At 49.1% G+C, this 24,103-nt stretch overlaps 3 protein-coding genes and 1 long non-coding RNA gene across 6 annotated transcripts; 2 read left to right on the top strand and 2 right to left on the bottom strand.

Annotated features, from left to right (window-relative positions):
• The first annotated feature begins 940 nt into the window (after positions 1-940).
• On the top strand, positions 941-3,102 carry LOC4338962 (uncharacterized). 2 transcript variants are annotated; one of them, NM_001420433.1, is made up of 4 exons: positions 941-1,277; positions 1,389-1,484; positions 2,479-2,632; positions 2,707-3,102. In NM_001420433.1, exons 1-3 carry the CDS (start codon positions 1,053-1,055, stop codon positions 2,626-2,628), a joined length of 471 nt encoding a protein of 156 aa, NP_001407362.1. In that variant the 5' UTR covers positions 941-1,052; the 3' UTR covers positions 2,629-2,632; positions 2,707-3,102. The 2 variants fall into 2 exon arrangements, with proteins under 2 accessions (NP_001407362.1, XP_015640023.1); XM_015784537.3 differs by having other exon boundaries at positions 1,014-1,277; positions 2,479-2,616; positions 2,707-3,096.
• A 198-nt stretch (positions 3,103-3,300) lies between these two features.
• On the top strand, positions 3,301-5,842 carry LOC112939016 (uncharacterized). Of its 2 annotated transcripts, XR_010741345.1 has the most exons (5): positions 3,335-3,516; positions 3,635-4,370; positions 4,482-4,553; positions 4,815-5,175; positions 5,272-5,842. It is a non-coding gene; the product is annotated as an uncharacterized lncRNA (long non-coding RNA). The 2 variants fall into 2 exon arrangements; XR_003242335.2 differs by lacking the exon at positions 5,272-5,842 and having other exon boundaries at positions 3,301-3,516; positions 3,684-4,370.
• PHT4;2 (probable anion transporter 2, chloroplastic) lies at positions 3,615-7,356 on the bottom strand. The gene is given in 8 exon segments (NM_001420435.1): positions 3,615-3,930; positions 4,029-4,062; positions 4,200-4,337; positions 4,453-4,599; positions 4,680-4,724; positions 4,811-5,159; positions 5,294-5,520; positions 6,526-7,356. Coding segments are annotated over 8 exon segments (1,608 nt in total). The 5' UTR covers positions 7,021-7,356; the 3' UTR covers positions 3,615-3,757.
• A 13,672-nt stretch (positions 7,357-21,028) lies between these two features.
• Positions 21,029-23,374, bottom strand: LOC4338959 (protein OCTOPUS). Its single transcript, XM_026025306.2, has one exon. It carries the CDS (start codon positions 23,170-23,172, stop codon positions 21,184-21,186), a length of 1,989 nt encoding a protein of 662 aa, XP_025881091.2. The 5' UTR covers positions 23,173-23,374; the 3' UTR covers positions 21,029-21,183.
• Between the last annotated feature and the right edge of the window lie 729 nt (positions 23,375-24,103).

Raw genomic sequence — 24,103 nt, 5'->3', positions numbered from 1 at the left:
CCTCCATCCTGCACACTTATATCAGAAAGATGTTGCATGGGCTTGCCAAGCTCTGGATGCGTGACTGACCACAAAATTTATCACAGGTTCGTTAGTTACCGCTGCTTTTGTGGAGTCCAGCTATCGTAGTAGAGATGACGACATGCCAAAGTGGTGTGGGCGCATTAGGCGGGACTGGGCCATCACCGATTCCCCATCCACCTCTTTGCCATCAACAACTACCTTCGTAAAAGGAGAAGAGAGAGATGGGGGAGAGAGGAAGGAGGAAGACAGAGGAGAATAGTGAGGATGACATGTGGGCTCCATATAGTATTCTCAATTTTCTTGTTGACTCGGTGTTTTTGACTGTGGTCAATATGCCATGTCAACCAATATTATTCTCAATATTGTCGTAGGAGTAATTTTCTACTGGTTTTAATAGTTGAAATAGCTGTTACACTCGATTTTACAATTGATGATACATGAATTAGATTCGATCTTTATTTGAGAGAGTTAAAAGTGGACTTTTCCCTTTCACGATATCATGCGAAGGTATTCGTTTGGTCGGTTGGAAATCCTTTGGGACGTAAACCAAACTAAAATTTAGAAAGGTATATCATGTTGTCAAGTAAGATTTCAGAAATAAAAGAACAAAAAGGAATACATGAATGCCAGTGAAAAACAGAGAACTTGGAAAATAAAGGAAAATTTCTTGTACTTTGAACAATGATAGAAACACATCACATCCTACAATTGGGAAGTCGCTAGCACGCGAGATTTGCACGGGCACATGAAGATTGTTACTGTTCTCGACTTCGCCGTCTCGCAAAATCCATCACGCCGCGTCGCGGTCACACGGCTCACGGAACAGTGGGCCACCTCGCCCGGCCCAACCCCAGCTAATCGCGATCAAACGTCCCCATCTCATCTCATCCACATTCACGGCATCGCCACCTTGCCCACGTACCAGGGCCCCACCTGTCAGCCGGACATCCTCGCGCTCGCAAAACCGCCCCCCGGAAACCGGCGACTCCACCGCCCGCCAACCCAGTCTTGGACCGAGCTGAGCCGCCATGGCGACGACGCGGCCGGCGCGCAGCGACCCGCACCTGCCGCCGGAGGAGGCGGCGCGGGTGGAGGCCGAGGTGCGGGGCTACTTCGACAGCATGGCCCCCAGGCGCCCTTCCAAGCCGCCGCGGAGCGACCCGTCGGACGCCGGGGAGGGTGGGGCGGAGGCCGACGCCGACGCCGACCTGCCGGAGCTTCGGAGGCTCCGCGACCTCGAGGCCAAACCCCAGGTTGGCGATCTGTTCGTCCTTGTGGAATTCTGGTTTTGTTAATTTGTTGCTGCTGAATCGATCGATGTGAGCGTGCTGTTTGGTACTAATTGGTACTGACTGTTGCTGTAGAAGTTGGTGCTGGACGGTGGGGATGTGAACGGGGAGGAGTATGTGGAGACGCAATACTACAACGGGCTCAATTGCATCGACAAGCAACACCACACGGTAAGCTTTGTAGTATTGTTGTGCCTAACTGCCTATGAAGCCTACCAAGCACCAAATTTATAGCACGTAGATGTGGGTATGTGGGCATATACTAGTTCTTTAGAGAAATTTGATATACCAGTAAAGAATTTGTTAGTAATATTTTTCAGGACCTTTTTGTTTTATGAGATCAAATACCTGTCGATAAATAACATGTTACCTAGTCTTCAATTGAATGGCTAGAATTTTCCGAGAAGACGCATGTTAGTCATAAATTCGTTAGAGAAGAAAGTTTGTTTGCACGAGAACCTTAAAAAAGACTTGAGCACCATAGCATTTCCCTTGAAATACTATCAAATAATGTTATAACTGGCTGCAAGCCTGCAACGAACCGTCATTGCAACCAAAGTGCTCAAATAAGCTGTATATCTGTCGATTCTGGTTCCCAGTGCGATTCCGGAACACTGGCCTTCTTGCACAAGCATTTCTCTTAATAGACTCTGCTGTCTAGTCGAATGCATACACAAATCTGGAGTCTTTAGTCTGTCATGAAAATTAAGTATAGTGTAGTCTTCCCCTCTCAAAACAACTTACATGCTAACCATTACATACCTAAACTCATTGCCGTGCATTTTGTTGCCACTTGCCAGTAATATCTTGTGCATTTCCGAAGCCTCTTGTATCTAGCTAGCAGTTCATTGCTCACTCCGGTACTGGCATGGAAAACATAAATATAGTTTAGGCCCTGCAAAGAGAACTAATGGTTGATGATTGTTAGGAATTCCAAAGTTCTGATGTGGAGTTCTTGTGTCACATGTGATGGCTCATATCATTCAGATCAGGGGCACTAACATGTGTACCTTATATCCTCGCAAAAAAAAAAAAACATGTGTACCTTATATAGAATACATTTCCATGAACAACAGATTATCGATTCTAATTTCACCACCATGCGCATTCTGTAACAAAACGACAATACTCTATGAAATGGTTGAGTTAATTGTTATCTTTACAGACTGGTACAGGGTTTATCAAAGTGGAAAGACCCAATGGTAGCTCCTTCAACGTGACAACCGTTGCCTACTCATCTGACAGCATTATCCGCTGCATGAGCAACCCTGCAACAAATGATTGGATACCATCCTCAGAGACGGTATGGCAGTAAAAATGTATGTGGACTAGCCAATACCGAGTTGCATATGGTCATCTGGTGACTTACTAATCTACTGTGTTCCTTTTCCAGGTTATTCCAGTTTCAAACAAGCCTAGCAGGAGTGACTCCTGAGTCCTGACCGGGTTCCCTTCTGCTGTATGAATCTTTTTATAAATCATCTGAAGAGAATAAAGAGCACATAGAGCAGCCACTTCTGTATATCGGAGGAACTCAGAGAAAGGTAGAGAAATGAAAGCGCTGCAACTGCAAGGTTTATAAGGCATGAATCTGTCCTGCTCTTCATCGTGTTTTATGTGAACTTGTCGTATGCAACTTCACTGTTCATACTCAAAACTCAGTATCATGAATGATTGGTGTAACCGTGTAAGTGGATAGAGTACCAGTTCTGTCAGTTTTTTCTCTTTGCTGTAAGGATATTTTCCGTGTGTCTATGGAAAATGGGTCATTGCCAGATAAAAAGTTCTGTCAGCTTATGGTCATTCTGATTTCGAGCTAGGAAATACCAAGAGGATATGGGATGATCCGGTGAATAGCCAAACGTGTACAGGCCAAATTTTAGCTGGGCCGGACGAAGGATTGGCCTACATAGCCCAAAGCGAAGAATCCCACTCAATCCACCGGCCCACGTTTCTCACCCGAGAGCAACGGACGCACGCGCCCCCCACCACACATACCACATCCACGGCCGAAAAGTTGCATTCGCAGCCATGGATTTGCGCGACGCCGCCGACGCCGCGCAGTCGGCTGCTCGCCTCTTCGGGTCTTCCATCGCGGCGCCACCGGCGGCGAGCCAGCATCCCCCCCGCGCGCGCGCGCGCGCCATGGGGGTACCGCCGCTCCATGCCCCTCCCCGGCGCTTCCTTCCGCGCGCGTGGCTCGGTAATTTCGTCGAACACCTGAACCGCGTATGAGCGGCTCCACCCCTTTTTCCTGTATTAACGATTTGCTTCCTCAAAAGTAACCGCGGTTGCACTCAATTTTACACCAAAAATGGCAGTCAATCAATCAATTTCAATCAACATCTGTTTATTGGTTTCCTGGCTCAGCCATAGGACTAGGAGAGAAACAATGGTGGAAGTACTACACTTCGAGATTTTACACGAGGGGTAATGTCATCATCTCAGTCAAAAATTAGGTCGCCTGTGGCGTAGGTGTTGTAGAAGACGGTGGCGCTGAAGTAAAGCACCGCCGTGAGGGTGAGGAAGGCCTGGAAGGATCCTAGCCACTGCACGAAGTAGCCTGTTCCTATGGTGCTAACTATGGCGGCCACTGTCCCGATGCCGTTCGTCAGTCCTGTTCAAGCAGAAGAAGATATGTCAGATTTCAGGATCCAAGGAGTGCGTTCATTTGGTGTGGGTCTTGTGTACAGCTGATCGAGTTTGTGGACTCACCGTGCAGAGATCCAGCGTATTTGGGAGCAATGTCCTGCTCGAACAATCAAGAAGAACACATTCCGTCAGATAGGGTACAATTGCAATTGAGGTGGTGAACAAGAAGAAAAAAAAAGGTTGTTCGAGTTAAGGCGGAATCTGGTATGAGCAGGGTAATGCAGGAAACACTACCTGTACATTACAGAAGTATCCAGCTTGACTGAAGGAACTCAAGCTCAGGGCGATGGTCATGAGGACTGCTGCAACTGATGGCGTCTGGGCAAATCTTAAGCAAAGCAGTGAAACGCCTGGCCCGATAAAACCGATGGACTGTACCAAGCATGAATAGAGAACAAAATTGTGGTAAGTTTTATGTTTCTGGCTGTGCTAAGCTATCAGTAACTTCCAAGTGCTGCACAAGTCTAATTTCAGGTGTTGCTGTTACCTGCATAATCTTCCGAACTAATGCAACAGAGAAACCAGATTTGATCAGGAAATCTGCAGAAGCTCCTGCGACGTAACCAGACAGAGCCATGACTGCCCAAGGTATGGCACTGAACCATGCTGCTTGTTTTAAGTTGACATTATAAACCTGTTGTAGGATAGCAGTCAGGAATTAGCTTAATAGCAGCGTTGTCACAGTGACCAATTTGAACACCTTAGACAACATACCGTTTTAAAGTAGACAGGCATCCATGATAGTAGTACAAAATAGCCCTGCATAGTATTTCGAACTCACGGAAGTTAAAATTTAGATAGATATGTCAACACCAATTTGTAGATAACTGATTTATCAATCTTACCCAGTTGTTGACCACATTAGCTACAATGATGGCCCACATTTCGATCTTCGACAGAATTTCTCGTAAGGATGGGAATTTGCTACCCTGAATTTTTGATGCACTTCTTCCGGCTAGGATTAATTGCAGCTCAGATTTGCTTATTGTACGACTGTCAAGAGGGTCACTTTCAACATTGAACAACCATACAGAAAGCCACAAGTAACCAAGTGATGCAAAGAAGGCAAATGTCCCGGCGAGGCCTATATGTGACATGATGATCGGTGTTGCTAAGAAACTTATGACATTTCCAAGATGGAATCCTCCCATAGAAATGCCAACAGCAGTAGCACGTTCATGTGTTGGGAACCACCTGTTTTGTGTTCAAAGTGAGATTGAAAGCCCGAAATGAGATTGTGTTTGATTGCATCAATAAATTCTTGTCCAGAATCTCTAATCTCTAACAACTAGAATTGGCATCACAGAAAATAATATAGAGCAACTTACTTTGGTAAGAAAGTGCTCATTGTTGGAAATGCAACACCTTCCGCAAGGCCAAAGAGAGCACGTATGGCAAGCAACATAATTGTGGATTGAGAAGCAGCCCATGGAGTGAGGAAAGTGGCCAAGGACCAGAGGGCAGCAGCACCTGCCATCACCTTCTTCCCTCCATATCGGTCTGCCAAAGCTCCCCCAACCATGGATGAGAAAACATATCCCCAAAGAAAAGATGACTGTACAGGTGATGAGAAGATTAACCTCAAGTCAATCCATCTGGAAATCATTAATCACGCATGACATAATAATAAAAGAGCAAGCTGTGTTTGTTCTGGCCTAGTTAGTTATGCACATTGACAATTTCATATAGAACCGGTAGTGTTACGGCATATTGGTTTTTACGATGACTTCTTTATGTGAACCTCCATCTAGTCAAGACATATTGTTGCCCAAGTGTATATACAATAAGCATGCACAAATTCTTTTGCCGTTCTTTATTTGAGGGAAACAATTTTTTGTTATCGAATGACTTCAAATGTTGCAATGGTATTTAAGCTAGCTGGTAATTTGTTATGAAACATTCATGTTCTGTCACCAAGTAAATCTGAAGTGCTGAACTCCATCACCAAAAAAGAGGGGCAATGCTTAACTCAGTTGGGTTGCATGTTTTAGTATTCCAGTTATCAAATTCCAATATTGCCACTATGAGGAGATATTGGTATTCGATACCACCTCAAGTTGCTCCCTGACCTTTATGCCTGCACAGATTGGTTTCTTCCAAATTGGTACCCTACACTATCTATGTGGAAGCCACTAAAGCTAAGCATATATCTTATAAATAGAAAACTGCATCACGATTCATGTGTGAAGCACATAGCAAATTTCATTTCAGGTTCCACTCTCAAAACAATCGTATTAAGATAACTTGGTTGCTACACGGTTGCACTGGACCTGCACACAGAAAGGAGCTAATACCCTGGACTGCCATAATTGTCTGTTTGTGCTACTAATTGTAATGTTCCGGTCATTCTCTTGTCGCGATTGTGACGTTGATGCTTCGTTGACTTTGTTGCTATATGATGAACTAATTATGGTTTTGGACATTTTGTTGCTAGTGACAGAGCAGAGATTCTTGCCTAAGGTTCGATGAATTGGAACCTGTGCGATGTGCTACTAATAGTGAAGTGAAGTGAAAGAGATGGCATGAACTGGGAAGGTAAAGAAGACCCCGAACCGAGTACCTGGACGATGCCCAAGAAGGAGCTGGACCAGCCGTACTGCGCGGCGAACGGGACGACGGCGACGGACATGACGACCCGGTCGGCGTTGCAGAGCAGCATCACGGCCGCCACCAGCGCCACCACCTTGGCCCGCTCCGGCAACGCCGACGCCGACGCCGCCGGCACGCTGGCCACGGCGGCGGCGCCGTGCCGGACCCCCTCCATGCCGGCGCTGCACATGGCGGCGACGGCCCGCTCCCGCTGCCCGCCCCTCCTCCCCCACCAACCATCGCCAACCGAACCAACGACACCGCTGCCCCTGCCGCTGCTACTGGCGCACCCGGCATCCCTGCACCCATCACCACCACCTGCGGCCAAGGACGAGGAAGACGAAGAGCAAGATATCCTCAGGCCTCTCGGCTCCAACCCGGCCGCCCCGACCCTCGCGGATCTGTACTTGACCGGGCTCACCGCCGCCGCCGGCTTCACCGACACGCACGACCTGATCGACGCCATGCGCCCCCCCCCCCCCCCCCCCCCCCCGCGCCCCGGCGAGACAAACCCGATCCACCAACCAACCAATGGCCAGCAACTCGGTAGCGAGAGGCGAGGGGGATCAGAGGCGGCGGCCCATGGCAATGGGAAAGAGAGCTAACCAATCGACCATGTGCGTGCGTGCGTGTGATCGCCCGGTGGATGGGTTGGTATAAATTAGGACTCGGCGAGGACGAACGACGACGGTGAGGAGCTGGACCGTGGGGGGAAGGTGGTGGCGGTAGGTGGCGGATGAGAGAGCAGCGAGCCACAGCCCAGCCAGCTACGGGGAGAAAGTGAGGTTGGTTCGTCAAGTGTAAGCAAGTAAGCGTAGCACGAGTAGATTTAAAACGAGGGCTCGTGTTGGTGGGATTTGGAAAGGGTCAAGGATTGCGGGGACGCGCGATCGGTAGCCGAGCCGCGCCGAGTCGCGCCACCTACCTCGCGCGGCCGAGGCCGAACGAAGAGCGAGCGAGCGAGCGAGACCGCCGTCTCGTTCGTTCGGCGTGACCGTGGTGAGAAACTGAGAATGTAAGACCGGCCAGGTGGTGGACTGGTCTTTGTTAGTCTTACCTACGTTTCTGAGTGGGGAGGTCAGGAGGAGGTGGCGGACTGGCCGAGTGCAGCCGGTGATACACGCGCGCGCACCCTTGTCGTGTGCGACCAGCAGCGCGCCGGGGGGCTGCTTGGTGTGGACTCTGGAGTTGTGACCGCCGCCCAGTCCTCCTTCATTCAGGGTGTGTTCGCAGACGCTGGTTTCCAACCGGCTACGGTACATACGGAAAATAGCGCGATTCATTAATTAATACGTGATTAATTAAGTATTAGCTACTTTTTTTAAAAAATGAATTAATTTATTTTTTTAAAGCAACTTTCGTATATAAACTTTTTTAAAAAATACACCGTTTAGTAGTTTGAAAAGCGTGCGCACGAAAAATAAGGGAGGGAGGGTTGGAAAAAGGGACATCCGAACACAGTCAAATTGCCTTTAGACAAGACAGGGTACTTCCTTCGTCTCATAGAAAAATCAATATCCAGCCATAAATTTTTAGATGTAACCAAAGACAAAGACAGTTACTTCCTCTGTCTCATAAAAAATCAATATCTAGCCATAAATTTTTAGATATAACCAAGACAAGACATGTACTTCCCCGTGTTATAAAAAATCAACATCTAGCCATAAATTTAGATGTAACCTATGTCTAAATTCATAGCCGGAATTTACTTTTTTTTTATGAGACTAAGAAAATATATAAAAAGATAAATATTCCCTCTATAAACGTATGATGGTGTCGATTTTACCCTTCGTTTTATTAAAAGTTACATAAATATTATTTATTATGTTGTGACTTGATTTATTATTGAAGAAACTATTATCTTAAGTCATACTTTATACTACATTTTTAAATATGATATATGATGATTAAACGTTATAGAAACAAAAATCAACGATTATAAGGACGGAGAGAATATAGATTGGCATCTTGTTGGTCTGCCACCGCGATCATGTCGCAGTGCAAAGTTGCAAACAGATCTTGCTACCTCCGATGCCGGTCTAAAGCGTTTGTTCTTTTTGGCATTTTCTGTTTCTGGCGTACTACTCTAATTCTGTGGAGTCTGTACACGTCTCACATGAATCTATTTCATAAGGATATTGGGATTACATGGCAAATTTCACGCTCAGGTAAGATCACGTTTTATATTATAATGCAAAAAGAAGTTCAACGATTAGGGCATGACTTTCAAGTATGTTCGTATTTCGTAACCTCGGGGTTTGTCATATACTCCTATATTGTTTATATTGTTTTAGATACTCTCTCTATGTATAAATATAAGCACTTTTAGAATAATAATAATACAAATATTTTTAACTTTACCTATTGAAAGAAAAAAAATCATAACAACCAATGACATAGAAATGATGTTGATAGATTTATCGTTAAACAAACTATCATAATATGCTGATATTATTTTATTTGAAATAATTCAATTTTACATTTAGTCATGGTCAAAGGAGTGTATGGAAGACCATATTAGTAGCATATCTAAAATAGTGAAAACAGCGAGCTTTCTTATAAATTAGGCAAATTTTGCTACAGAACATCACAATTTTGTGGTTTAAGCTCAGGGACACCGTGAAAGTGAAGTTTTGAGGGAAGACATCCCATAATCGTGGATATTTGCTGATGGACACTGTATCGTCTAAAGGATACTTGTTGTGCTGACGTGGCGGACGGAAGTCCAGTTTTTGACGTGGTCGGATGTAAATACCCTTATGCCACGTCAGAAAAAAAAAAGTCCTCTCGTCAGGCCACTCCCCACCGCCGCCAACTACCTCTTTCACCTCTCCGCCGCCGCGCCAAGCCGTCGCCACGCTTGGCCGCTGCCGCCACGCGCGGCCACATCTCCCGCGCGAGCACCACCCGCGCGCCACTGCTGCTTCGCCACCACGATTGTCAGCACCTCCGACCTCCATCTCCGCCCGGACGAATCGCCACCCGGACCGCCGCCATCTTCGTCTTGCTCGGGGCCACCACCACGCTGCGAGCGCCGACCCCGCGCGCGGCCAAGCCGGCCCGCACGACGCCTGTCGGCGGAAGTGGAGCTGCTGCCTCGGGCGGTAGCCGAGTGGTGGAGCGAAGACGGCGGCTGCATCTGGCTCGCGCCGCCGCCGCCGCCTGCCATTGCTCTTGCTCCCGCCATCGAGGTAACCGCACGCACAAAAGTGTTTGATCTAGTACAAACAATGATGAGTGATATACAATAATCTGCGAGTTGATTAATTAACCAAGCCTAGCTTGATTGATGCAGGAAATCAAAGAGAGAGCCTAATGTGCCTATGCCGCATGTGCAATTAACATGGGATGTTGAGCCTAATATGCAATTAACACCAGCAGCGGCTCGCTCTGGTATGAGCTTGCCTACGCCGAGGCCAAGGGGCGCGTCCATCGCGGCCACCGTGTCTGGCAGATCGGCTTCGGCTCAGGCTTCAAGTGCAACAGTGCCGACTGGCGCACACTCCGCGACGTGCCGCCTGTGTCCGCCTTCGTCACGGCGGCGTCGCCCATGGCCTTGCTCGGCGGCTTGTTCGCCACCGGCGTCACCCGATGCTGTCGCCGTCCGCCACGCTGCCTCCCCATCCACCCGACGCCGTCAGGCCGCCGCCGTCGCCTCGGCCCGCGCCGCTACGGCCGGTCTCTTGGCTCGCGCGCCTGCCATCCCGCTCAGGCGCGCACGCGCGTGGGGAAAAAGGGAAACGAGAGGGAGAGATCGAGAGGAGAAGAAGCCGAGAGAGAAGAAAAAGAAGAGGAGGGGGACACTATCAAGTGGGCCCCACATAACCTTATTATCTCTTGCGCAGGGGTATTTACGTCCGACCACATTAAAAAAGGGCCTCCCGTCCGCCACGTCAGCACGACAGATGGCACGGTGTCCATAGGCAAATGTCCACGGTTATGGGATGTCTTCCCCCAAAACTTTACTTTCAGAGACCCTGAGCTAAAACCACACAATTACGATGTCCGATAGCAAAATTTACCTATAAATTACTACGTATTACGCCATGTCATCAAACAAAACCGTACCATCTGATTTTTTTTCCTCTAGAGGTCTCTAGCAGGCTTCCGGTCTATAATCTTTTTCTGAACTTGTGCTATTTCCAATAAACTACTGTACTATCTAGCGACAGGCCATAGCATGTGCTCAGAGCATATTGTGCAACATCGAACGTTTGAACATATATAACGGAGTATTAAATATTAAAAAAAAATAATTACACAGTTTGAGTGTAAATTGCGAGACGAATCATTTAAGCCTTAATGCGCCATGATCTAAAAAATGTAGTGCTATAGTAAACATTTACTAATGACAGATTAATTAGGGTTAATAAATTTGTCTCGCAGTTTACATGCGGATTATATAATTTGTTTTGTTATTAGTCTACGTTTAATACTTTAAATGTGTATCCGTATATCTGATGTGACCTGGCAATTTTTTTTACCGGTGGAACTAAACACAGCCATACTACTACTCCCTCCGTCCCAAAATAAGTGCAGTTTTGCACTATTCACGTTCAAAGTTTGACCGTTCGTCTTATTTGAAAATTTTTTATGATTAGTATTTTTATTGCTATGAGATGATAAAACATAAATAGTAATTTATGTGTGACTAAATATTTTTAAATTTTTTATAAATTTTTTATATAAGACAGACGGTCAAACGTTGTGCACAGATATTTACGGCTATACTTATTTTGGGACGGAGGTAGTACTTGATTTTATTTGGGGATTTTGTGTCATAGCTGCCCCACATATGATGAGCTGGCGTGGGACAACAATACATCCTTTCTAGAGCGCACATCGGCAAGGTCTGGTCTAATTCCCATCTATTGAAACCACTTGTGAAGAGAACCACAAGCTCTTCTCGATGGCCCGCTAATAATACAAACAGGTTATGTCAGTGCTTATAGTCGCGCAAAGCGTGTCTGAGTGGCTAGTTAGGCGGTGGAAGAAAAAAACCTAGCCCAAGACCCATGCATGTAAAGAAAAAAGAAAAAAAACCTGAGAAGAGAAGTATGCGAAAAAGGAAAGAAGCTCATGATCAATTATGTACTTAGGTTGTTTTAAGTATTTCTATGTTAGTTGGATTACGCACATCCACTAGATATGCCACTAGACCATATTAGTTGAGACAAGAGTGCTTATATTTGTAGATAGAGAGAGCTATTTCTTTTTCCTGTGGTTCGTACATGATCATGGATAATTTAGTATTTGCATGATTAAAAGCACGTCACCAGCCGACGCAGATGTGATGGATAATTCAAGATAACGAGTTAACGACGCAATAAAGGTACCATAACCCAGAGCATCGCATTATACACCATTCGTTCTAAAATAAATCAATCTAGAATTAAAATATAAAGTTAGATAGTATCCCATCCAACTCTAAATTGATTTATTTCAGAACGGAAGGAATAGTCCATTGCAAAAATTTTCGAATGCATTCGTCGGAGGTTTGAGAAAGATAGTGGTGCTACTGTGCTAGTATTCTTCACTGAATCATAGTACAAGTGTACAACACAAGATAAGGTTTTAATATGCCAATGGCCAAGTTTTTTTTTTTTTTAGAGAGAGTACCAATGGCAAACTGGTCAGACTTGCCATAGCCAAGTCCATATTACAACACAAGAAAACACCATATTGGGCATTGCCCATTGGGCCATTTTTGCTTGAAGAGCCCAGAGAGGAGTTTTTCATATATATATGGAAAAAGTAAGAGTTACCCCCTGAACAATTGCGACAGTATGAATTACCCCCCCCCCCTTAAACCATAAAACCAGACATATTACACCCTCAACTATTCATACCAGACATATAACCCCCCTCACACTGTTTTTGACCGGTTTTGACTTCAACTTGTACACGTTGCGTCAACGTGGCAATCCAGTCAGAAAAAAAGTAACCGTTGGGGCCTACCTGTCATAACCCTTCATCAACCCAATCCTCTCTCTCTCTGTCTCGCACACGCGCTCGGACGGCTGGTAACGGAGGAGGCACACACTCTCGGACGACCGGCGGCAGAGGCGGAGCTCGTCCGGAAGTCCGGCTGCGGAGGCGGAGATCGCCCGCGTGGCCAGCGGCGGAGGCGGAGCTTGCCTCAGTTGCCTGGGAGTCCGGCGGCGGAGGCAGAGATTGCCTAAGCGGCACTTGTACGAGGAGCACTTGTACGACAGGGACACCGGCAACTGCACCGCCGGCGTCGACTTCCACAAGTGCGGCCACTTCGTCTTCATAGTTAGGCTCAACTTCACCAGGATCGGCTGCGCCCTCGCCGAGTGCTTCAACGGCGGCGTCTTCATCACCTGCAACTACTACAAAGACGAGGAGCAGCCGGCTGCCCGTCCTACCTACTCCTAGTTGCATGATATGCTCTTCTTCTTCTCTCTCATCAACACCTTACTTGCTACCTGCCTGCCTGCCTCATGTACATGCAGCTGCCCGAACCACCGCCGACGCCGCCGCCTTCTTTGCCCAGACCGCCGTCGCCGCCTTCTCAGCCCGACCACCGTCGCTGCACTGGAAAGGATAGGGAATCGGAAGAGAAGGAGAGGGGAAAGGGATGAGCGGCGGCCGCGGCCCTCCTGTGCAGCTCCATCTCGTGCGTCGCCGTCATGGACGCGGCCACCGACACCGCCCTCCGCTCCCGCCAGGACGCCCTCCGCCTCGAGTGCGACTCCCTTCGCCGCGACGCCGCGCTCTTGCCACACCCGCCCCCGCCGCGCCCGTCGCCCGCTCTCCGCCATGCCTGCCGCCCGCCTCGCCCATCGCCGGCCACCTAGTCGCCGCTCCCGGTGACATCTGAGAGAGAGAGAGAGAGATTGAGAGGAAGGGAAAGGGGAAAGAGAGAGGTGGGTCCCACCATGTTTTATTTGTTTTTGGCTGACAAGCGGGTCCCATATCTTTTTTATTTGTTTTGCTGACTGGAGTGCCATGTATGCATCCACGTAGGATCAAAACTGCCCTGGATCGACATAGGGGGTAATTCATCCGGTTTATAAAGTTTAGAGTTAAAAATAACTGGTATTAGAGTTGAGGGGGGTAACTCGAACGACCGCGATTGTTATTTTTTCTATATATATATCTTGTTGAAAGCCCACTCAAGGTAACAAGCTCTAGCGCTCACATATGCTGATCAATTCTCTCATCGAAATAGTTGACGACCCGGTTTGGAATGATGAATTTTCTCACGATTCACTTCAGAACAGGTGTAAGGGGTCTGAACACCTGTATTCATTTACGTCTCCTACCAAAATTTAATACTCTAGTAGTACTAAATTTTTAGTATTTGACACCTGTTAAGGGCATACTATTAATTGTTGTACATTTATCAGACATACTGTTATCCATAATCGTTAGAGTATGTCTATTTTAAAATGCATTCCGTCTTTACTCGTCCGCAACTACACCAACCAAGGCGAAGCACTCGTTGCGACGTTGCGTTACACCGGAGGAAATGTGATTCTGTGAAGGCATGAACAAAAACCCCAAGTCACTGGCACTCTCGCTGTGATGAAAACGTGAAGTCTGAAATGATTTGAAGAACTGTCTCACTGCGATCACTCATACATGGGATCAGCCTTACGTAGCTTCGAAGAAAATCCTTACAGGTGTTCTAACATGGCAGCATGGCCTGAAGAACAGTTTTCCATGGCTAACTCAACTATGCTATGATCAATCTGACTTGTCATTTTTACGTCAATACTACATTTTTGGCACGAAAGAGAGAGCATTTTCAGACAAAGCAAGAAAACCACTTAGAAGAGTTTTGCTCCCATCCAGCAGGTACCATCGGGACTGTCCGGTACCAAATCCCAGCCATTCAATCAGCGAAATCGGACGGTGGAAAATAAGTGGTACCTCTAGGTACAAATTTGCCCATGAGGAGGTACCAAAAAATTTCGAGTGGTGGAAGGGTAAATTTGTCTTTTTCGCGTAGGAGTGTTCAGGGGAGGCAGCGGCGAGTTGCTTCGTGCTTCGTCGGCGGCGGCAACTTGCTTTGTGGGAGGAGGCAGCGTGGCAGCGGCAAGTTGCTTCGTCGGCGGCAACTTGCTTCGTGGGAGGAGGCGGCGTGGCGGCGGCTGATCCATTTGAGGCGGCGGCGTCTGATCCGTTTGAGGCGGAGGTGGCGGCGGCGGCGGTGGCGGCAAGTGGTTCGTTGCGGCGAGGTTGTGTTGGGTGCAGTGGTGGCGGGCGCGGCAGTGGCCTGGTGCTGCTGGTGGTGGGCGCGGCGGTGGCCTGGTGGTGGCCGCGGTCACGAGGTAGCGGCGGCGGCTGGTGTGTGGGCAGCCTTGGCTGCGAGGTGGTGACAGGCGCGATGGTGCCGGCCATGGTGACGAGGTGGTCGTCGGAGCCGGCGTTGTGGCGGCTGCAGCGGCGAGGTGGTCATGGAGTCATCTTAGCAGGCGATGTGCAGTGTATGCATTGATTTCTTTTCATCCGATCTAAATCATTAGCTTCGGTTGGTTGCAGCAGTAGATACTTTTATTTTCTGGGCTGCATATGCTCTTCTTCTTCATTACTTATAGGATTTGTATTGTACGATTTATTGGATGTTTTGATGAGCTCAATCGTTGCTTGTTCTCTGCAATATCATTTTACTGATCACTGCAATTCGAGTAAGGGTGTGAATGAAGCCGCTGGTGAAGGAGCTCGCTGGTTCCGCCGCCGCGGGCGGCGGATGCAGGGCGAGCAAGCGAGCGCACAGGCGGGGGCATGGATGCGGGGCGAGCATGCGCGCGGCTCAGGCGGGCTTCGCACGGGTGGGGTTGCGCTCGGAGGGAGGGGAAAAAAGGAGATTAGATGAGAAAGCGGCGCCGCACGGAGGGAGGAAACAGAGAAAGAACAAAAAGGAGAAAGCGAGGGTGCGACTCCTTTCTCTGTTTACCGATCGTACCCTTCTAACATGGATGGATGAATTTATCTCTATACCTGCCGGTACCAGTACCTGCCGGTACAAGTTGCTGGATGGGAGCAACGCTCCTTGGAGAACGATTTTGTGCTCCCCTGGGGATTGTTCCGCAGTCAACTCTAACCAGGCCAATGCTGACCCTGCAGATAGTTCATGCTACTTGTTCTGCTTCAATGTTCCCTCTTCTGCTCCAAGATCTACATGGTTCATCGCGACGGTGCATGGCGGCCGGTGATCTTGGTAGAGAGATCAGCAGAGAGCATGCCCCCGACATGTCCGACGGCCATGGCACGGCACGCAATCGGGGAGAGGTCGGCGCGGTCGTCGTCAACAACGCCGACGACGTCGAACACGGCCTCTACCGCAAGGAGATGAACAAATATTCAGTCTTGGGTAGGCAACAGTAAAAATTCAGACGAGCATGTTTTTCAGACGAATCTGTGCGTTCTTTTTCCCGCTCCCCAGCACTGAGACAGGTACTACTAGTAGTACTACTGTTACTACCATCTGGCAGTTGATTACTGCGTCTGAACCATGGATCCAAGTACTCGCCGGACGGAAAAGACCGAAACAGTTCGCCGTAATGGAAACGGGTTGGAACTCGGAGGTGACAAACTGTACAGTACAGCGCCTTCCGTGCACCGTGCACTTGTTCCGTGGATCTCTGTTCTTGTTCACCGCACCACAGTGGAGTATATCCACAGCCGAGAGAGTAGTACTACGTGTGACTGACTGCACGGCCCACGTAGAACAGCCGAAACCCAACATGTTGTACGTTATGCCACGCGAGTCTCACTACTTCACGTATACTAACAGTCGGGTCAGTTCGGTTGCCTACTAACTGTTAACAGGAGAAGTCCATGGAATGGAATGGATGTAGATGGCTCTCTCCATGAGAAGATGAGATGAGACAACGAGCGAAGAGTCACGCAAAGGAACGTCGATGCGATAAGCCAGCATCACCATATATTCGCTCGTATGTGTTCGCCTTCACTGCGGCAGCCAGAGCAATGAATGCGAGAGTTAACAGCGGGGGTATCAGAGGCGCTAGCTGGCCCGCCTGCGCTGCGCTGCCACTTCACTCGCCATCACGTACACATCTGAATGCCCAATCAAGTCTCATCGTATTCATTCCGCCGTGGTATAGCCCTGTCGATGGACTCTCGCTTCGCTCTCGGAAAGAATCGCCTTGTGTCCAACTCCAACTGTCCATGACTGATGACCATGTAGGAATGTTTAGGGGTGTTTGGGTGATAGTACCTCTCACCCAAACACCCCCTTAACGAATCAAGATTAGGCTCATTTGGGTTTAACTTAGCTCATTGACCTTAACGATTAAAAATTCAGCCCGACTCGCGAGTAGACTACTCTCTCCATTCAAAAAAACTAAACCTACGAGGGGATGTGACCCCTTCTAGTGCAATGAACCTGGGTATCTCTTTGTCTACATTCATTTTACTAGAAGGTTGAGTTTTTGTGGAACAGAGGAAGTAGTTAACAACCTTCATCTTGTTCCCGGCAAAAAAAAAATCATCTTGTTTATACCACTTCTATAATTTTAAATTTATACGTATGTGAACATAAAATTGATTTGATGTCGCTAAAGATTAAGCACTGGCTAAACGGCACAAAGTATAATTAGATATTGTGATATTTATGCTAACAACCTAAATGAGCAGCTCGCGAACTGACTTGATAAACTCATGAGCTAAAAGCCCGTTCGGTTCGACTAATTATGACTACAAGATTAAGTCGATCCGAATCACGAGCTTCAAGTTTTTCCACCGCTAATTACATTTTAAAGTCAAATGTAAAGAGAACAACATATCATTAATTTAAAAGTTTAGGTGTCGTGAAATGCTCCCTACATACCAAAATATATAGCTACATCTATCATTTAAAATTTATCCCAAAATATAAGAACTAACATAGTGCGGTAACACGAGAAATAGTGAGGCATGAATTTAAAATGGGAGAAGAGGACAACGAGATGAGATAGAGATAGGGGGAAGGAGACTAACCTAAGGGTTGATGAGTTGATCCACCGTATATATATCTCAGATCTAGACAACGGTGAGCAACACAAACTTAGCCAGATCTACACCTTAGTCTAAATCCAGACTCTACGATAGGGTTATTAGGTGGAGCTGCTTTACCGCCCTGGGTTGCGGCTGCGCAGGCCAACCGTTAGATTGCAGCAGGCCAGCAGCGGACGGATTCGAGGAAACAATGTATCTTGCTAATGTCTTGGCTGGTTGCAACATATGTATCTTCTGCTGGCTGGTTGCAGCAATGTAGCTGCTGTTGGCTGGCTGCCGCACGGCAAGCTCCTCCGGATAACCCCGATAGCGACAAGTGGTTTGGTGCAACAAAGAGGTTCCAAACAACCTCAAATCATGACGGATCCTTAATGATCTTCGTCTCCAGCTCTCCCTCGTGCATAGGTGCTTGTTGAAGAAGCATGATAACGAAGTGAGGGACGACCAAGAATGGCTCGGTGACTCGCAAGCTCAAGGGATACTGCTTGGTCGAGATACTACCTCTTCATCTCCTCTTTTTGGCTAGATTTGGCTACGAGCTGTGGAAGACAACTAGGGTGACGGGCTTAGCTACGAGACCAGGTTTTGCTAGATTTGGACTCCCTGATGACGGAGATGAGCTGCTGCCTCTATTCCACAGTTGATAACTCTAACCCATTTCGCCTCTCTTTCTCCTCCACAACTCCCTCTCCAGACCGGATGTTTTTTTTTTGAACTAACCAACTTCTAAATTTGTAGTTTAATTTGTGTCAGGGTTACGGATAAAACATGCCTCCTATCCTACGACTTATGGAATATACCGATAAGGTATACTTTCACGTATATGGATTGTTTCCGTATACGTCGTTGGAATCTGTTGCAAATTACGGAAATATCTCTACGAGATAAGTGATTTCCAAAATCCTACTTGGAAGGGATAGAGATTATGTTATACCGTACCAGATCAAATATCTCCAGGCCTTAATTGGGGGTCAAGATGATCCGTGGTATAAAAGGGACCCCTAGGGAGGGGTGCAAGGCATCGAATTTCATTGCATACACACCCACCATAGTTCACGAAGCCAGAGTACGCGGAGCCAAGTCGCCGGGAGATCTCGTCGAATTCATCGACTACGATCTTGTCGGTATCATCTGTTTTGTTTACTTCCTTTGTAATCTGTGGTTCCTCATCATCAATCTCATATAAACTGGACTATGGCTATTACCTGACAAGGGGCCTAAACCAGTATAAACCTTGTATTTTGTCTGCTTGATATCGTATTATGTAGATCCTCGTTCTAACGTACCTCAATACCCAACTCATCCGGTCCACAAGTACCACTCGTCGACAATTTGATAATAGTTTTTTTTAAAAAAATATTACTTAGCTTTGGCTTTTGGATGGCTAAAACTTGAGAGAGAAAAACTATGTAAATCTTATCCTAAAATTATTTTTCTCGCTTCAGACATATCTTTACCTTATAAGCAGCAGCCGACAAAAAGTCTTCAAAAAATACACCTTTTACCTCACCTCCGACACATTCTCTTTCTAACCATCTGGTTGTAAGAACGCAAGTAGGGTGGGCAACCTTTTTTTCCTTGCATAACACATCCTAGTCAAAAAAAATTCAAACTTTGTACTAAATAAATTATTAAGCAAGTTTTTATGGATAATGTGTTGGGTTGAAAATGAGGCGTGTATTTCTCAGCCACTCACCCGATCCGAGACTTGCGAGAAAAATATGGGAGAAAAAGAGATACTCGATAATATCCATCCATGAAAAATATGGGTTAGAATATGAAAGACTTGTAGCCGTGTCCGTATGTCCTATATTATAAAACATATATAAAAGTCTATTATAAATCCACCTACAAACATGATAAAATATTGGTTAATCACTATTTTACGAGCTCACATGTAATATTGTATATTTTTTTCCTTTATTGTATATCTTCTAACACTATAATTGCCTCTTATATTTATATATATATAAACTAGAGATACAAATAGATAATTGTCCTGAATCCGATTCGAAGGAAATAATACTGAATAGAATACGGGATGAGTGATATGTTATCTAGTACTATTCGTATCTGGCTCTGGCTCTGATTTTAAAGGAAAATATATGTTAAGATATGAGAATATCATAATATGATTGTACCTGTCTGTTTTCACTCTAATAGTGCGATTGTTCACTTGCATCCCCATTTAGCTGATCACTAGCTAATTGGTTCGCCTCTTAGGTCCTTGGTTAAATATAACTCCCACGCCGGTAGAGAAATATTGAAGAGTTCAGCGACAAAGGCCAGATATTTGTTGCTGATCTTCTCGTTTTAACCATGTATTAACAGGCATACTAGTGAATGTGTGTATACATCCTTTTTTTTTTTTGCGAGGAATGTGTGCATAGATGTTTCGTGTAAATAAACTATTTGTTTTGATAAAACACTGGAAAGGAGAGTTTTCCCACCTGAACTTTTCATTGATAGATAAAAAAAAAGGTTACAGAGTCTTAGAGACGACAGCGTCGTTATAACATTGATTAAGGGTTTGTGGGGGGCGAGAGAAAGCTTGCTTCCAAGCGGATCGTGTAAATAAACTGAAAAAGAAATGACATGGTACAAGTTATGGCAACCATTCAACGCTTACAATGCAAACTCCGGTTTCCCTTCCTAACAATCTCAAAAAAAAAAAAAAAAAACTGTGTTCCAGTACCAGTTCGATGAGTCCTTCGCCAAACATGTGGTTTCTCGTGCACATGTCCGGCGACGCATAAGATAATCATAATCCCCACACATCGACCTTAGATCCGGCACACCGCCGATTACTTGAGCCTCCCCCCCTCATGGCCTCATGGCCACGTACGTCCTCCCCTCCCTCCAAATCAGAATCTCCCCTCCCCACAGATCCCACAGATGCCGGACCCCAACAAACCCCGTGCGCACGCACGCACGCGCCCGCCGCGGCGCACGGCCCGCACCCCGCAGCGTCGTGAAGCCAACCGACCAAATCCAAACGCTAGTAGAACGGTAGAACAAACACACCCGCGCCGCGAGCTGCAACGCAACACGCGACGCGACGACGCCGACGCCGCGCGCCCGCGCGCACAGCACTTGGGGCTTGGGGGTGTGGCACGGCGGGACCAGCGGAATACGAGCGCGACTTTAACGGTTTCCGAGGCAGCGGCAGCTACAGTTCGCGAAGGGATCGGTCGGTCAGGTGCAGCCTAGCGGCCGGGGCCGAGCCTAGTAGTAGCGCTCAGCTGCCGCTTGGCAAGGCAGCGCCATGTCAAACGAATTCAGAATTCGGCACTGTCTAGTAGGACCCCTCTTCACCATGACTTGGACACCAGTTTAGAATTTGCAGGATAGCTGTAGCTGCAGCTTCTATCCTCCGATCCCGATCATCGGTCGATCTGCCATTCTGGCCTGCAGCATTACTACAGCTACTACTACACGTTATCGATAGTTAGTACGTTGTCCAGATACTACGGCACAAGACAAGATATTAAGAGGTGATTATGAGATAAACCTCCATTCTATCCAATCCAACCCCCCAAATGAACGGAATTAACACTGCGCTACACAAGGATGTAAAAAAAGATTTATGGTTATACCATTGCCATTGAGCCTCCACTACTGCTGCAACGAAAAACACAACTCAGTACAGCCGGAGCATGCTACGCGCGAACGATTGCGACCTCAGTTGCCGGCCGCCTTTGGCCGGTAGCCCCGGGGCGCGCCGGCCGCTGGCGCTCCGCATCGGCGTGAGGTAGAACCGCAGCATGCCGTTGTCAGCGTGCCCCGGCGAGTAGCGCGCGCTGCGGTTGCGCTCCAGGGCGCACTCCTCCCGCCGCCGCTTGACGACGTTGCCGTTGCCGTCGACGTAGCTGCGCCTCGAGCTGCCGAGGCCGCCGCTGTTGCTGCTGAAAGAGCTCCGCGCGCTGGCGTTGCTGTTGCACCGCTGCATCCTGGCGTTGCACCCGCGGACGCGCAGCTCCGGCCACGGCTCCGAGAAGGCCCTGTCCGCGACGTCGGACGCGCCGCCCCTGCGGCCGGCGGCGCGGCGGTGTATCAGGCCCCAGAGGCTCCACGCCTTGCGCCACCTCCGGGGCTTCTTGTCGGGGCCCGGGAACGCGGCGTCCAGGCTCATGGGGAAGTCTTCGATGAGGGAGCTGGTGCTGAACCGGTGGTGTTCGAGCAGGTCCTCGGCATGCTGGAAGTGGTAGAACTCTGAGCTCCCAATTAGCGGCGAATCTTTGACGCTTGTTATGGCGGCCGCCGCCGGCAGCACTGGCTTTGCGTCGGTGACTTCGAATGACGGCCTCCGCACCGAGCTGGTCCGCTCCAGGCTCCGCCGCCTCCGGCTTGACGACGACGTGTCGTAATAGTCTCGGGTCTGCACCGAGCCGCCCGGGGTGTCGGCGTCGGGATCGGGCTCCGGCTGGGAGTCGTCCTCCACCGGGATTTGGCCGTCGGAACGCTCGACGATGCCGGCTGGGGAGTCCTCCATCGCGGAGAGAATGGGCGGCAGGCGGGAGAGCGGCGGGGGCGCGCGGCCGAGGCCAATGCCGGTGCCGGCGCCGAACAGGTAGCCGTCCCACGACGCGCGGGGCTCGTCCCAGGAGAAGCCTACATCGTCGACGGACATTCGGCCGGCATCGAGGGAGAACCTTGGGTCAGTGTCGCACGAACGCCGACCTCCGGCGAACTCCGAGCAGGCTTCTCCACGGAGGCGACTCCGCCGGAGGAACGAGGGCTTGGAGGGCTTCTCCGGCGGCGGCATTGCTGCGGCTGCTGCCTTGCTGCCAGCGGCGTCCTGCTTCTTGAGCTTCTGCTTTCGTCTCCACTTCTGCCACTTCTTGCTGAACACCGAGGCGGCGAGCCAGAAGCTCCCGGCGATTTCCTTCAGGTCCTTGGGCTGCGGCTTCTTGGCCTGCGAACACTCTAGATCTATGTGGTCCTTCATGGCCTTGGCCTCCCGTCCACCATTGGCTTCCGTTTCCATCTCCCCGGAGGTGTCCACCACCAAGATTGGCTCCACCACTGGAGTAATCTCGTCAGACTCCTCAGCCATAGCTATCTCCTCCTCCAGGAACACCTCAGGAACGCACGGCGGCGGCGGCGGCGGCGGCTGAGGTTGTACTTCAGAGGCGAGCGCCGCTGCCGCGGCTGAGGACGAGGCCGGGAACGCCCCGAACGCCGTGCCGTCGCGGACGCGCTCGCGGTCGTCCTGGTGGAACAGCGCCCAGAGCGTGCTCCTCCCGCGCACGTCGCACGACCGCCGCTGCGGCTCGTCCCCGCAGCCACCGGCGAGCACGTCGCCGCCGCGGCCGCAGGAGAACGACTTGCATCGTCGGAGGTCCGGGACCGCGGCGCTGGAGCCCGACGGGACCGCGCCGCCGCCGCCGCCGCCGCCGCCGCCACCGCCGGCGGCGACGAATGGCCTGGAGAAGAGCGAGCGGATGGCGGAGGTGGACCTGCGGCCCGGCGCGGCGGCCGCGGCGGCGGTGGACGCCTCGAGCCCCGCGAGGCGCTCGCGGAGGCACGCGGCGCAGAAGCCCGTGAACGTCTCCCCCGGGTGCAGGTCGCAGCTCGTCGACACCGACCGCCTCGGCGGCGGCGGCGGCGGCTCCATCTGCAGTGTCATCTCGCCCTCGCCTCGCCTCGCCTCCTCCCCCTCCTCGGCTAACCTAACCAGTCGCCTCACCGGAGCGCGCCATCACATTTCTTGGACATTGACACGGCTCGCCTCGCCTCGCCTCCCCTTCACTCTGGCTGCTGGCCCTGAGCCCGTACCAGTAGTAAGTAGCTGCAGCTGTGAGCCTGTGAGCTGCGTGAGTGAGCGTGACGGATTCAAGGTTGGGTTTTGAGAGCGTACTACTACTACCACTTCAGCGTCGTGACTGCGTGAGGCAGCAGTAGTGGTAAAATGGTGAAAAAAAAGAGATGGGGAAAGTGAAAGATGAAGAGGGGGGGGGGGGGGGGGAATCACGGGGCCCCTCTCTGTGCTGCTAGCCTCTGCTACTGCTGCTGCTGCTGCTGCTGCCTTGTTTCTCTCTCTCTCTCTGCTTTTGCTTGCTTTCTTCCTCTCTGGCCGTCTTGGGCTTTGGGAGTGTTTTGCTTTTCCCCGTTTCCGAGGGAGGGGAAGGGGGATCAAACGCAGCACAGCTGCACAGGCGCACAGCACAGCCACAGCACACGCTCTCTCTTCCTTGCACACTCTGCTTCGTTGTGCATCTCGCCATGTTCTGGCTATTTATCGCCCTGTGATTTGGACAAGGTTGTCCTTTCGTGATTTGCTTGATCCAAAGGTGATTATCACGGCATAATCTGCTCTCGTGCGAAGCATCAGTGTCAAGTGGACGGGAAATGGACGGGGCAGCAGAAGGGCCAGGGGCATAATCTATTGGCCATTCTCGGTTCTGAAGGTCGAGCTCGGCTGAGTTTGAATTACTAGCTCGTTAAAGTGAGCTATTTTCTCCTTTTTCATATATGCACCCTCCCAAACCGCTAAACATATATTTTTTAATTAATAAATAATTTTATTTTAAGTTTATAATAGTTAATACTTAATTAAT

This window comes from Oryza sativa, chromosome 5 (genome assembly GCF_034140825.1).
Source record: "Oryza sativa Japonica Group chromosome 5, ASM3414082v1".
NCBI classification, from domain to species: domain Eukaryota; kingdom Viridiplantae; phylum Streptophyta; class Magnoliopsida; order Poales; family Poaceae; genus Oryza; species Oryza sativa.
Note: the sequence above shows the minus strand (reverse complement) of the source record. Positions and strands in the feature narration are given on the sequence as shown.

Bases quoted from the DNA above. Each gene is read 5' to 3' on its own strand.
- LOC4338959 (XM_026025306.2), bottom strand. From the start codon at position 23,172: ATGACACTGCAGATGGAGCCGCCGCCGCCGCCGCCGAGGCGGTCGGTG.
- LOC4338962 (XM_015784537.3), top strand. From the start codon at position 1,053: ATGGCGACGACGCGGCCGGCGCGCAGCGACCCGCACCTGCCGCCGGAG. The intron at 1,485-2,478 runs GTAAGCTTTGTA...TTATCTTTACAG, and splicing joins TCGACAAGCAACACCACACG to ACTGGTACAGGGTTTATCAA. The intron at 2,617-2,706 runs GTATGGCAGTAA...TTCCTTTTCCAG, and splicing joins GGATACCATCCTCAGAGACG to GTTATTCCAGTTTCAAACAA.